Genomic DNA, 15,998 nt, shown 5'->3' with positions numbered 1-15,998 from the left:
TTTAGGAATATAGGCCTAAGTTAAATATAGTAAACATAACCTGTAATTTTCATATGAATGGCAAGGCATTGGAGATCACTAAATTTAGACAGAAAGGGGCAACTAGTACAGTAAACATAACCTATAATTTCAACATATCTATATATCCGTGCGGTGCAAGTGAAAATTATTGAAACGTGCATAAATGAATGTACAAGAATTTCGCAATATTTAATCGAAATAAAAGCAGGTATTACACATACGAACAACGTAATTTTCACACCATAAATAGCCTAATATTACTCCTTAACTCGCAAGTGAATTATGTCTGAAGTGTCTCATAATCATTGTTTCAAATTTTATTAATGAATTACATTACATTTTAGAGAAACATATGTTACTGTTTATGCATTCCAACTAATTTATGTGGTTGAAACGCCGCCCTTCGTGATCGGGTTAAGCGAGTTACATGGTCTGCCTTGCGGCCTGTATTAGATCACGATGGCTGTGGCACAGTTTATTGTTCCTAGTACTCACAGCGCTCCAAGCGGCTAGCAACTATTGCGAGAAATGCAAAAAATCATCCCAAGTTTCGTGAATGTATATACGTAGTAGACGTGGTATAGAGCTCAATGGAAGAGTAGATCACTTGGTTCGTCAAAGACTATCCTAACTGCGCTTGAGGCGGGGTCGCGTCTGTGGTTCAATTCTTAGCTGGTCTTCCATCCAGTCGGCCAAGGTTCGATCCCTGATGAGGTCGTGATGGAATTTGTGGTGAACTTTTCTCACTTCCATTTTCCTCTATCATTTCACCAACACGCTCCACCTTCCCCTATAATTAACAACAGGTCCCCAACAGAAACAAGAATAATGAAATTTCCTTGCTTACGAACCCATAATAGGTCTCTGTTAAATTGAAAAAATCATATTAAAAAATCACTCCCAAATTAAATTCAGTATGTTTTGCTATTAGATCTATGCAAAAGATAGTAAATATCAATTACCTTAATAACAATATACTTTGCATACTTACATTCGATAGTGAGTTTTCAAATAATATTCTGCGGAAATTCTACAGATAATAATAGTATATTCTCACTATAAAAAAGAGTAATTAGAATAATAGTAGGTTCCAAATCAAGGGAATCGTGTAGGACCATTTAAAAAAAACTACAAATAATGCCCATGACTTGTCAATATATGTTTTAATTAATAAACTTCCTCGTATGTAATCGTGAAAACTTTGTAACTAATTCAACAGTTCATAGCATAAATACTTGTCAAATATAACTTTCATAATCCATCGACAAATCTATCGTGCTATCAAAAAGGAGTGCGTTATATATCAACAAAATTTTTAATAGCCTCCCTAAGGATATAAAAAATCAAACTCTAAAAATAGTAAGATTATTTTTGGCCAAATTAAAGAATTTCTCACGCCTTCTATTCTGTAGGAGAATTCATGACATTCAACAACGCTTCATGAATATTTCTGTCTTGTATTAAGGATCGTGCTAATATATTGTAAAACTTTTCTGTATATATTTCAACTAGACTTTGCTATAATTAAGACTTTGTAGTACTATTATATTTGTTATATGTTCCTTATTCCAGCTGTGAAGCGATGTATGAATACAATGGAATGTAAATAAATGCAACATAATACAATTTCATTTATCATTTGCAGTAATAAAAATAGGCAGGGATAAAGTCTTGGAGACAGTAAAGGTTTCGGATTCTGATATAGAAAGTGTATGGGGCTACGGGACATCAGGGGCTTGCAAGACTATTAGTGTTCGGATAGGACCTTGCTCCCTATCAGGGTCGAGACAGGGTGACTCACCTGTCAGCGTCGGTTTCACAATGCTGATTCAGGAAGGGCTTGGTGCTCTGGGCCTCTGGAGTTTATCAGGTTAATCGTTTGTGAATGGGACGTAGCTCTATCAGGGATTGAGGTACTATAACTCACTTACCTTCCAGGCCACCTGTAGGACTTGGGATGGATAATCATCACATGTGTAGGGCGCACAATGGGCCAAAGCAAGCCCAAGAGTAAGCACCCGTCCCCCCTCCAGCCCACGAAAACTAAGCACCACAGGCGGTGAATCTAAATTGAAGGTTCAGAGCCATAATGGGCCAAGCGCCATTTATTAAAAATGGAAAAAGCAAGGGTTGAAGTTAAGTGAATACCATAGTCTAATGAACATCGACATATCATTTAATTTTAATGTGTATACTTTATAATACTTGCTAAATGTTTCCATTGAATTATGGTAATAACTTAATTTTAACCCTTGTTTCCTACGTCTTCAGTAAATGGCGCTTGGCCCACTATGGTTCTGAACCCTTCAATTGCATTCGTGAATTAATTAATAATTATTAATTAATTATGATCGTATGATGGGCAATTGCTGCGATGCCACAGGGGGATCGGAGTACCCATAGAAAATCCCTTCAGGGTGTAGCGTGATTTGAATCCTAGTCCCCTGTCTTATACTCCCAACGCGCTAGTACTGAGTCATGACCCTGGTTATACCCATGTAGTAACTTGCTGTAAACTTGCAAACTCGTATGATTAAAATAACAATAACAGTAGACTTACGATATTTATTTCCTCTGTTTGAAATGAACAGAGGAATGCAGCATTTGAAAAATAAAATCCAGAAAGGGGAAAATTCCCCGGATCCCTCCCTCTTCATGTGGAACAATGAGGAGGAGCGACGTTCTTGTGAGAATAAAATTTCAGCGAACTGTCTACAATTTCAGAATTTAAGGCGACGTACTTCCCAACTTCTTAATAGACGAGACGTGACTAAAGTAGAATCATTCACGTAAAGGTATTTGGTAGGACTGTAAAGAACACAGGGGGTTCCGAGTTCTTGTTGGAAAAGACAGCAACTTATTGTCATAGGATGTGCAAGGACGGTTTTCATACATCAGAGAATTTGTGTTCTTTCGTCCACGTTCCCAAATCAGAATAAATATATTGTACTAATGAAACTTGACTATGAAGGTGGAAATAGATCGACTTCGATTATGTTCGATGTTTCACTTCAGTTACAACTGACTTAACATTTCTCTGAAGCATATTTAATGATATTAATATGCAGCACGATTATCCGAGTTATGCCCGTTTTCTGGTACACCTCAGTTAACTGTCAGTTACTTAACTGCACTTATAAATTTGACTGCACTGATAACTTTCACGAGTTTCCGAAAAGTTAAATGTAAATTTATCAGATCTTGTAACTAACAATTGAGGTAACTTCAGGTTCAGTATCTCTTGTTGTCCATAGATGTCTCCACTAGTATTTTGTTAGTGATTTTTTTAGTTATTTATAGTTACTTTTATTTGCAGAAGTTTTCAGTAGTAATATGACAGTGAGCTCTGTACTAGTAGGAGCAAGGCTTTTATTTAAGGAACCGTGTGATAAACGATAGTGTACATGTGCACTTCCATCTCAATCGTAATATGATTAAAAAGGCAATAATTGTTATTTGGCGTGATCATCGAGGTAAATAATTCCAATGGAGAGAGGGCTAGATATAATTCCTGCTGCAAAACTGCAACAGCAGTCAGCTGTGGTGGTCATGGCAGCCATATTGGTATTATAAAATATGTCGTTACATTCGTCCATATGAATGCGTTCTTGTGTTCAAATGGACTTTTCAGAGACCGAAATACCATTGCCATTGGTAGAACACCCAATAATAAAATATTCCTTGACTGACGAAATAGAATCTGAAGTTTATGAAGAAAATTAAGCTTAAGATATTCGAAATTGTTTTTACAAACACATTATTATCCTAAAATGTCATAGAAAGTAGAACATTTACCGTAAGTTACGTAAATAAAACGCCAAATTTTTTTAAATTATACCGATAATATAGTAAATTAATTAATTTCGGTTTATATTATTATTATTTAATATCAGTTATTATAATTCACGAAACAGTAATGCAGTAGCGCCGCATGTCGGTATTTGTTCGAATCAGTACTAACAGCCAGATAACTACAGGCTGAGGCACAGTTACCAGTTGAAGCACAGATACTGTAAAGATGACGATAACTGTTGTTTCGGAAACTCGTTTCAAACATATCAGCGCGTTAAATCGTAGATAACTCAGTATGTACAGATAACTGTCTTTCCAGAAACCGGCTATTAATGTGGACCAAGGCTACCTCGGATAAATAAAAACACGGATAAACGGGTGGTTACTGAAAAACTGTGTTTTGATTAGAAATTAGACTAACTCTTTAATTAATAGACTAAATAACGAGCGAGTTGACTCATGCGTTCCGCATGGTACTCGCATTCGGGAGGTCGATTCCTGGAGCGACCAACCTGACTGTGGTTCTTCCGTGGTTTTCCACAGTTACTTAGGCAAATGCCGGATTGAAATTTTCATTGCCACGGTCCATTTTCACTTTCCCTCCCGTGTAGAAAAATAATTTAGATTTCATATAATATCATTCATCGTCTTCATCTCATTCAGTAGACGTACTCAGGTCAAGACGCATGTCTTCATCCGCTTACGGGAGAGGGTCCTCTCCGCAACCGTTCCTGGGTTCCCAGCCTTCCCGCAATATCTCTGCCAGCATTCATTCCTTAAGAGCACTTCCAAGGGCGCTTCGACACCTTGGAAGGGCGGTTGGAATGGATCCTGTATGGCGATATGAACTTAGAGCGGGGGGGGGGGGTGTGGGAGGCCTCCATTGGGTGAGCGGGTGAGGGGTCACATGCGGCCGATGGGCTGGTACACCCTCATTAATACCTTTTTTATGTGACAAGAACCTCTCAAACCTGTCTTTTCGGCATTACAAGTCAATAAGTGATGTGAAGAGAGTGTGTTCAGACTCTGTTACCTGAATGCAGTGGTGTGAAATAATGTTGTCTGAGATGTGGTTCAAACTACGTTCCGTTTAACCGAATGCTCAGTTGATTTCTACGTACTACAGACAGTCTGATAGGCTACACTAAAAAGTCAGGAGTTTTTCCAATAGTCACTGTAGCTTCAATAAAGCGAGCAACTAGCTCTTGTGCCGTATTTATCAGGGTGTCGTAAACCAGAAATTTCGTATCCCCCACACAAAGAAATCCATAGGGGTTAAGTCCGGCGATCGAAGCGGCCACGTTACTACCAGCAGAATGTAAGTAAACTTAGCTTTTTTAGCAATCCATTCATGCGTTTCTAACACGATTCGCCTTACGGCGTGGTACAGGCAAAACAGTCAAAACAGAACTGACTGGTAAATGGTCTGATGGAAGTCAAGCAACCTACCCTTTTAGAACACCTTCTGGTAAAGTGGTAGCCTACATCTGCTAGATTTTTTTTTTCACATAAGGAAGATGTTTGTTTTTACCTCCTCTATCATTTCTGAAACGTTGTAAACCAACTTTTTTTAAATCTATATACCTTCGCAGTTAATACAACGTCCTTAAATAACAGATCAGAAAAAATTATATTTTTAACGGATCCATGATTTACCTAGTTATATACTATGTAAAATATTATGAGAGCGTATTCGGATGTAGTGTATTTGCGCACGCGCATAGCAACTTAATGCTGTGCGTTGCATTTTATAACTTAATTATTTTTCGCTACGAGATTTATGAGTTCAGCGTACCGGTAAAGATCGTAACAGCTGCATAAGCATCACGAGTTTATCATCTGCATTACAGGGGATGCTACAATAACTACGTCTTCATGCTCCCTCTCTCTGTCTCTCTGAATATAATTTAAAGATGTTTTGCTTTACTTGGAGAAGTTAGCAAAGTTTCCCCTAGAATGTTTCTCCTACTCAGTTACAAAGAGACCTTACGTAATCACAATAGGAGAAGGTATTTCTGCATCACTGATATTTCATTTAGTATTTAACTACTATTGTTTATGCTTGTAATAGTATTATGGATTCCTATTGGATATTTAAATAAAAAAGCATGAACGTTTAAATGTATTTAAATTATGTCAATGTCTACTTTATTACAGTATACTTATGGTAAAACTTAATAATATAAAATGATTTTGTAGTTAACTACATATTTAACTAGTTAGCTACCTAGTGAGTACAAATTAATATTACTTACTTACTGGCTTTTAAGGAACCCGGAGGTTCATTGCCGTCCTCACATAAGCCCGCCATTGGTCCCTATCCTGAGCAAGATTAATCCAGTCTCTACCATCATATCCCACCTCCCTCAAATCCTGTTAATATTATCTTACCCATTCCGAGGCTTACTGTTAGGTTTCGTAACAAGCTGCTTTTTACGGTGATGGGTTGTTAGCCCTTCGCCCAACCCCCATGCTGGAGGACCACAAATTAGTATTATAAAACAAAATGTTTCTAGCCACTACCGTAAGAGCCAGGCTCGTGTATGGTGTGGTCTTAGTCAATAATATAACATAAAATTTACAAGGACAGTTTACTAAATACACTAAGTAACTTAATTAAAACCAATAAATAACACACAAGCGCAAAAAAAAAGAAGAAGAAGAAAGAAATAAAAAAGAGAGAAAAACACATTTACTATAAATTGGCAATCAAATAGAAGCCAGTGATATTCAATAAAAACGTGAAATAAAATATGAAAAAATACACACATTAGTTAATATTATACATCATGAATAATTTTATAAATTTCTTTTTTAAAAGCTTCAATTTTAAAATATTTCAAAATTGGAAAATGGGTTGTAATTTTATTATAAAGTCTTGGGCTGAAACTAGCACCATGTTTAAGAGCTGCACTTGTATGATATTTAGGCCCAATTAATGGGAAAGTAGACTTTTGTCTTAGAGTACGATGTTCATGTCGATTAGATTTATGTTTTATTTGATTTCTGTGGTAGTAAGTTAGTAAACTATATTTATAAATTTCTTCAATAGCTGATACTTTTAAGTGTGTATAAATTAAATTTGTTGGGCAATCCATAGTTTGGGTAGACAAATTTTTATTAATCTTCTGTGTAATATGAGAACTACAATTATCAAAATATATAAAAAGCCCGCACAAAATGTGAATTTAATATTACTTTGTATGCAAAGAGAGTTATGATCGTTGGCAAAGAGTATATTCTGTCAATGCTGCTGCCACCTATAGGAAAATTCCTTTAAAAAGACGTCAAATCAGATAATTTAAAAATATCAGACATAGGCATACAAGTTATGAAAAGGACAACATTTCTTGATTTTTTAAAAATCCACCCGGACCCCGGACAGAGGCCTAAAAAGGAGGACATGTCCGGACAAAAGAGGACGTCTGGTCAGCCTAGCCTACCCACTATTTACACCTTAACTGCCCCACTGAAAAGCAGAATGTCTCACGAACATCTTAAGAACGTTAATATCTTACAAGGATTTTGATGCACGATTCATAAGAATGTTATAAATATAGTGCAAGGAACAAGATTACACTAAATATCAGATTGAAAATGACTTACCTTGAGGTAACAAGACGGCTGACAGAATAAAAGTGACGATGATGAAATGAGTTGAGTCTTCGCTCATGGTTCTTGAGGTCGTACTTCCTCTTGAATATGCGCAGTGGGTTGTGCTGCCTTTAAGAGTGTGACTCAACTACTTCCTACTTCTTCAGTCTCTTCCGTTAATGTCACATTAAACTAATCTACGAACCAGGTCATTATACACAAGACACACTCTGCCTTACAAAGACTGATCTCCTTTCAATTTGGACTCGAGTAGTGTGCCCGCTCTCCTAGTTCGAATACCAGGGAATTAGAGTCCAGAACGCGGTAGCCTTGACAACAACATTTGTCCAATTGAACCCATTTCACAGCATCGTTACAGTTGTGAGGGGTTAGTTACACAGGTCCCCTTCTCTCGTGTTGATTACGAGGCCATCATTTTTCTCCGTCTGTCATTAATTGGCGAAGAACTCCTTCACATCGAAGCTCTGCTGGAAAAGAAACAGAATGAATTAAATTTTGGAATATCAATTAATGGTACATTATGCGACGAGCCTATAATGATAGTAATTAAGAAGCGAGTATGGATGTTTATGAAACGAGCGCAAGCGAGTTTCATAATTTTCATACGAGCTTCTTAATTACCATTATAGGCGAGTTTTATACGACTTTTTATGTTCGACCATATTTCTAACTTGAAATTATTCAGATGTATACATTTTTTTGTATCTGACAAGATCGGAAGTGACCTTGTTCTAGGTCGTGAATTGTGAGATGTGCGCAGACGCGAAAGTATTCATTTTTTTCCGAGGAACAATAATGTCATTGACCTTGATGTAATCCCGTTAAACTTGGCATAGCCTTGATTATTGAATTCGATTATTGAAAAACGAGATTACAAATTGAATTTATTTGAATATTATTTACAATTAACGCTAATTATTGTAGTAACAGAACATAACCTTCTGCGACAGTATTGGATTTCCAGCCTCCGTGACTTTTCGCTAATTCTCTTTCGATTGCATATCCGAGAATAATCGATGCTTGCGGTTTTATAACGATACAAAGCTGACTTGTCATTGGTTGAACACCTGTAAGCTCAGTTGTCATTGGCTGAAAAAACCTGTACTTTAATGAGTAGGTGTACTTTAATGACATGCATTAAAGGACTGCTACCAGGTGTATAATTACTACATTTCGGCATGGTCGAGCATAAATATTTTTAAGGACTATACAACAGATGATTCACCCTACACAGAGAGTTAATGAAGACGGGAAATTTTCTCTCATTATACTTAATGTAATTATATAATTGCATCTCTCTCGGTTATTTGGCAAATCAAATAATGGACTTAAATTAATAAAAAAATGATTTGACATAAATTATCCTTCTATCAACGAAAATAAAACCATAGTTGTTCCAGTCTCATTGTCTGAAAAATGTAACTAACCTACTACATCTATATTAAGTATTAAATTACATAATTCTAATTCTTTAGTTTGGAAGTAAATCCCTAAAAGACAAAGTATATGATTAAGTCTCGTGACGAGAATATTGTATGAAATGGAAATATAAAAATTGGAAATTTATCTCTTGAAGAAGTGGAAAAAATCAAATACCTGGGAGCAACAGTAACAAATATTAATGATACTCGGGAGGATATTAAACGCAGAATAAATATGGGAAATGCCTGTTATTATTCGGTTGAGAAGCTTTTATAATCCAGTCTGCTGTCAAGAAATCTGAAAGTTAGAATTTATAAAACAGTTATATTACCAGTTGTTCTTTATGGTTCTGAAACTTGGACTCTCACTTTGAGAGAGGAACATAGGTTAAGGGTGCTTGAGAATAAGATGCTTAGGAAAATATTTGTGGCTAAGAGGGATGAAGTTACAGGAGAATGGAGAAAGTTACCCAACGCAGAACTGCACGTATTGTATTCTTCACCTGACGTAATTAGGAATATTAAATCCAGACGTTTGAGATGGGCAGGGCATGTAACACGTATGGGCAAATCCAGAAATGCATATAGAGTGTTGGTTGGGAGACCAGAGGGAAAAAGACCTTTGGGAAAGCCGAGACGTAGATGGGAAAATAATATTAAAATGGATTTCAGGGAGGTGGGATATGATGATAGAGACTGGATTAATCTTGCACAGGATAGAGACCGAAGACGGGCTTATGTGAGGGCGGCAATGAACCTCCGGGTTCCTTAAAAGCTAGTAAGTAAGTAAGTAATTCTAATTCTTGCCTTATATTGTGTAAATGTGCGATTATTAAGGAGTCCTCTGAAGTTAAGTATTTAGGCATAATTTTCGACAGTCATTTAAAATGGAACCAACACATTAATTACCTTTGTAATAAATTACGTAAAATAATATATTATTTTGTTTTATTGAGGAATTACTTGTCAATAAGTTTATTACGCACAATATACTTGACTTTATTTCAATCGGTAATTATGTATGGAATTATAAGATGGGGTAGCTTATTTAAATCCAATTTTAATCTACTTTATTTATTACAGAAGAAAATAATTAAAATATGTCTTCAAAAAACTTATTGATTTTCCATCTCAGAAATTGTTTTAAGACTTTAATGTTCTTAAAATAAGACAAAATTATTATATCGTATTAATAAAATTCATACATAAAAATCGAAGTAATTTTGAATTGTATTCTCATAGTTACGAAACAAAAGGTATGAATTCTTTAAGATTGTTTGAGCCAAAACCCAACACTGCTACAGTATTTAATAATAGTAGTAATTTAGGCCCAAGGATATGTAACAAATTTATATTTAAATATCTTAATCTTGTCAATTTTAATAGTTCTAGTATTTAATTTAAAACTTTCACCTGTACTTTTTAACTTCGCTCTACAATATTCCATTAGGGAAGTTCAGGATAACAGACAGGGTTTGGAATTGAACGTGTTAAATTAGCTTCTTGTCTATGCGGATGACATGAATATGTTAGGAGAAGCACGGAAATTTTACTTGAAGCAAGTAAAGCGATAGGTTTGGAAGTAAATCCCGAAAAGACAAAGCATATGATTATGTCTCGTGACCAGAATATTGTATAGAATGGAAATATAAAAATTGGAGATTTATCCTTCGAAGAGGTGGAAAAATTCAAATATCTTGGAGCAACAGTAACAAATGAAGGGTACACGGGAAAAACGAACTATGTCACAATTCCTTTAAGGCTGATGTCGTTATCTATTTCACTGTATTACTACAAACTTTAGTGTTTTTTTTTACTAAAAGTGGCAAAGGAGAATTAAAACTAGGGATAAACTCATCATTTCCTTCATTTCAAGTAGAAAAATCAATAAGTTTTGCAGTAATATACTTAAATAGATCAATATCTCAATCTTAATGGAAATGTGACGTTGTTCGTTTTTCCCGTGTACCCTTCAAATATAAATGTCACTTGGAAGGAAATTAAACGCAGAATAAATATGGAAAATGTGTGTTATTATTCGGTTGAAAAGTTTTTGTCATCTAGTCTGCTGTCAAAAAATCTGAAAGTTAGAATTTATAAAACAGTTATATTACCGGATGTTCTTTATGGTTGTGAAACTTGGACTCTCACTTTGAGAGAGGAACTTAGGTTAAGGGTGTTTGAGAATAAGATGCTTAGGAAAATATTTGGGGCTGAGCGTGATGAAGTTACAGGAGAATGAAGAAAGTTACACAACGCAGAACTGCACGCATTGTATTGTTCACCTGACATAATTAGGAACATTAAATCCAGACGTTTGAGATGGGCAGGACATGTAGCACGTATGGGCGAATCCAGAAATGCATATAGAGCATTGGTTGGGAGACCGGAAAGAAAAAGATCTTTGGGAAGGTCAAGACGTAGATGGGAGGATAATTTCAAAATGAATTTGTGGGAGGTGGATATGATGATAGAGAGTGGAATAATCTTGCACACGATAGGGACCGATGGCGGGTTTATGTTTCTTAAAAGTCATTCGTAAGTAAGTAAATTGTAATCCAATTTGGGGTGCATTCTGTTAATGTGGCTGTGAAATGGTAAATTATTTTCATAATGAAAATATCTCGCTTCACTAGACCGTCTTACAATGTGCATCTACGGTTATAAAGTTTTTTAATGAATTTGCCTAGCACTATCGCAGAATCTGCTGCGGACTTTAAGTCGTATTAAAGTTATCAAGAAACAAAGGCTCCTGCCTTCTTTATCTTGTAAGGACTGTGAACACAGTAGATACGAAGACTGTTTCACGTCCGGTTTTTTGTCCATGTGGTCATTGCTTTAATCTTGGGCACGACTTTGTGACGCAATGTGGAAACAGCCAATCAAGCTCCTGTAAACGCGTGACAGAAAGCAATAACAGAAATGCAACCTTACGAAATCGTCCCCTGAGGACTTTAACGACTTGCTATGAGTTCTAAAAGAAGACAGAGTGGGGGTATTTGCAGGTGACTTACAGGCATTAAACACGCTCCCCAACCACCCGGGGCTCAACTATTGTCACAACACTCTTGAGGTATGGTCACTGTCGTGTCATATGTCTTTTTAACTACCCAAATGCGAAAGCTATGTGGAAGTCCTCTACAGTCCCACACATAGACACATTTTACGTTACATTTAGCGTGACCGCGCACATTTTCCCCGAGACCCATTCTGAATATTGAATTTCGGAAGAATGTTTGTACGTTTTATATAGCCTAGTTGTTAATCTTCCAGCTGGCACTGATACTGAGAACATGAATGTACCTGAAGGGAATGTGTTTCGATGTAATTTCTTAACTGGTTATTTTACTACCTTTATCAACGGCTATAGTTAACTAGGGTCTAAGTGAGATGAAGGTGATAATGGTAGCGAAATGAGTCCAGGGCCCATCGCGGAAAATTACCCAACATATGCTTTTAATGAGTTCAGGGAAAACCCCGGTTAAACCTCAGTTAAGTCCTTAAAACTTTCCGTTCCAAAATTCTCGATTTGATTTCACTTTCTTTTGTAAGTGATATAAGTGATCCCGCCTTACAACTGTAGCTAAAAAATGACACTGTTAATGATTTATAAATGTTCAACATAGATTTACAAAAAGGAAATAATAATTTGCAATTGAAAATGCTGGATTATTGCGTCAAATACGAATTATATATGATGTAATATGCTTAGAAAGAGTTTTATTAAGTTATCCTTGGTATCTATTTCAATCAATTATTAGGTCCTAAGTTTATAATATTGTTCCAATGTATTTGGCGGTAACATTTTCAATAGAATAGGGGCCTTGGTATTTTTTCTCCAAAATCAACTTGTGTTCGGGATTCCCATTTTGATGCTACTGTATTCGGAGTGAGTCAACATCGCATCCCGTTCCTTGATATCGCCATTACTTCCGGAGATTAGAGACTGAAACATTTTAGGCAGACCAAAAAACTAAAGCTTGGAAAAAGTGCAAGCAATATGCTCGATTTTACTGGTGATCAGTAGTAAACATGCGGGGATGCTACAGTGAAAAAGGCGGGTGTCTGAGCCCCTTCGTTCTCCTTGTGTAGAGTAAAGTCTGTTTTGGAATTTGAAAATTACTATTTTTTTTTTTTAATTTACCGGCTTCTACCGTCCATTTACCTGGGGGCAGAGGTTTGCCCTTTACGCTACAGATAGAGTTCGAGGAGCTATATTCGCCGCACTTATCAACTTTGCTCTCACTACACATACGGCGGAGTTATGGTGGCGAGAATGTTGGCTTTAGCCATGGTATTTTTTTTTCTCGAAAATCAGCTTGTGTTCGGGATTCCCATTTAGATGCTACTGTATTCGGAGTGAGTCAAGGGGGAATACAACACCGCATCCCGTTCGTCGATATCGTCATTATTTCCGGAGATTAGAGACTGAAATATTTTAGGCAGGCCAAAGAAGTATCGCTGGAAAAAAGTGCAATGGCATTGCTCGATTTTACTGGCGATTAGTAGTAAACATGCAGGGATGCTACAGTGAAAAGGGCGGGTGTCTGAGCCCCTTCCTTTTCCTTGTGTAGAGTAAAGTCTGTTTTGGAAAGTCTAAATTATCATTTTTGGAAATTTTCCGGCCCGTACCGTCCATATGCCTGGGGTCAGAGGGTTGCCCTTTATACTACAGATAGACTTCGAGGAGGTCTATTCGCCGCACTTATCAGCTTTGTTCTCGCTACACATACGGTGGAGTTATATCGGCGAGAATGTTGGCAGAATAATGGTTTAAAGCCTCTGTATTTTTTTCCCGAAAATCACCATGTGTTTGGGATTCCAATTTTGATGCTACAGTATACGGAGTGAGTAAAGAGGGAATACAACACCGCAGCCCGATCGTCGAAATCGTCATTATTTCCGGAAATTAGAGACTGAAACATTTTAGGCAGGCCAAAAAAATAAGGCTAAGAAAAAGTGCAATGGATTTGCTCGATTTTACTGCCGATTAGTAGTAAACATGCAGGTATGCTATAGTGAAAAAGGCGCTTGTTTGGGCCCCTTCGTTCTCCTTGGTAGATGAAGTCTGTTTTTTTAATTTAAAATTAGTACTTTTTTTATTTTTGCCGGCCTCTACCGTCCATACGCGTGGGGGCAGAGTATTGACCTTTACACTACACATACAATTCGAGGAGCTCTATTCGTCGCAATTATCATCTCTGTTCTCACTACACATACGGTGGAGATACGGTGGCGAGAATGTTGCGGAATAAGGGTTCGTATTTTTTTCTCGAATATCAACTTGTGTTCGGGATTCCCATTGTGATGCTACTGTATTCGGTGTGAGTCAAGGGGGAATACAACACCGCATCACGTTCCTCGATATCGCCATCATATCCGGAGATTAAAGACTGAAACATTTTAGGCAGGGCAAAAAAAAAAATAAGGCTAGGAAAAAGTGGAATGGTTTTGCTCGATTTTACTGGCGATTACTGGTCAAAATGCGGGGATGCTACAGTGAAAAGGGCGGGTGTCTGTGCCCCTTCGTTCTCCTTGTATAGAGTAAAGTCTGTTTTGGAAAATCAAAATTACCATTCTTTGAAACTTTGCGGGCCTCTACCATCCATATGCCTGGGACAAATGGTTGCCTTTTACACTACAGATATAGTTTGAGGAGCTCTAATCGCCTTACTTATCAGCTCTGTTCTCACTACACATACGATGGAGTTATAGCGACGAGAATGTTTGGCGGAATAGACCTTGGTATTGTTTTCTGGAAAATCAGCGTGTGTTTGGGACTCCCATTTTGATGCTACTGTATTCGAAGTGAGTCAACGGGTAATACAACATTGCATTCCGTTCCTCGATATCGGCATTATTTCCGGAGATTAGAGACGGAAACATTTCATGCAAGCAAAAAAATATGGCTAGGAAAAAGAGCAATGGATTTGCCCGATTTTACTGGTGATTGGTAGTAGACATGCGGGGATGCTACAATGAAAAGAGCGGGTGTCTGAGTTCCTTCATTCTCCTTGTGTAGAGTAAAGTGTGTTTCGGAGAGTCAAAATTACCATTTTTCGAAACTTTGCCGTCCATATGCCTGGGGTTAGAGGGTTTTCCCTTTACACTACAGATAGAGTTCGAAGAGCTCTATTCGCCGCACCTCTCAGCTTTGTTCTCACTACACATACGGTGGAGTTATATCGGCAAGAATGTTGAAGTAATTGGGGTTAAAGCCCTGGTATTTTTTTCTCGAAAATCAGCTTGTGTTCGGGATTCCCATTTTGATGTTACTCTATTCGGTGTGAGGCAAGGGGGAATACATCACCGCATCCCGTTCCTCGATATCGCCATTATTTCCGGATATTAGTGACTGAACATTTTAGTACTTAGTATTTAGTATTTATTTATTTACCCTGGTAGAGATGAGGCCGTCAAGCCTTCTCTGCCCCTCTACCAGGGGATTACAACTATAATATGAACAATAAAATTACAATTAATATTAAATTTATAATTACAATTACAATAAAAATTAAAAATTAAAGTACGATAAGATTACCTGATTAATGAAAGCTAGACATTTTATCATAGAAGTTAAGAACAAAGAATATTTTTGTATTTACTGAATTACAAATTAAACCTAGAATAACAAAATTCTAGAGTGATGAAATTACTGGATATTGAAATATATTGTGATAGATTAAGAGAACTATTTACAAGAAACCATGTCTGAACGAGTCTCAATTACTGACCAAGTGCCTAGTAAGTTTGCGTTTGAATTCAATTTTATTTCGACAGTCCCGGATGCTAGCAGGTAACGAATTCCAGAGTCTTGGCAGGGCTATTGTGAAAGAGGATGAGTATGAGGAGGTGCGATGGGATGGTATTGTTAGTATTGTTTCAGGCAGGCCAAAAAAATAACGCTAGGAAAAAGTGCATTGGATTTGCTCGCTTTTATTGGTGATTAGTTGTAAACATGCGGGGATGCTAGAGTGAAATGGACGGATATCTGAGCCCCTTCGTTCCACTTGTGTAAAGTCTGTTTTGAAAAGACATAATTACCATTTTTTGAACATTTGCCAGCGTCTACCGTCCATATGTCTGGAGTCAGAAGGTTGCCCTTTACACTGCAGATAGACTTCAAGGAGCCCTATTCGCCGCAATTAT

The 15,998-nt window shown here is 37.0% G+C and overlaps 1 protein-coding gene across 1 annotated transcript in view; it reads right to left on the bottom strand.

Moving 5' to 3' along the window:
* The window catches only part of LOC138713678 (uncharacterized), a 344,968-nt gene that overhangs the window by 239,739 nt on the left and 89,231 nt on the right, over nt 1-15,998 (bottom strand). Inside the window, exon 2 of the mRNA XM_069845950.1 lies at nt 7,420-7,892. Coding sequence (XP_069702051.1) covers nt 7,420-7,486 — 67 coding nt within the window. The 5' untranslated portion in view covers nt 7,487-7,892. The remainder of the gene's footprint in view (nt 1-7,419; nt 7,893-15,998) is intronic.

Source organism: Periplaneta americana, chromosome 14, assembly GCF_040183065.1.
Source record: "Periplaneta americana isolate PAMFEO1 chromosome 14, P.americana_PAMFEO1_priV1, whole genome shotgun sequence".
In the NCBI taxonomy this organism is placed as follows: domain Eukaryota; kingdom Metazoa; phylum Arthropoda; class Insecta; order Blattodea; family Blattidae; genus Periplaneta; species Periplaneta americana.
Note: the sequence above shows the minus strand (reverse complement) of the source record. Positions and strands in the feature narration are given on the sequence as shown.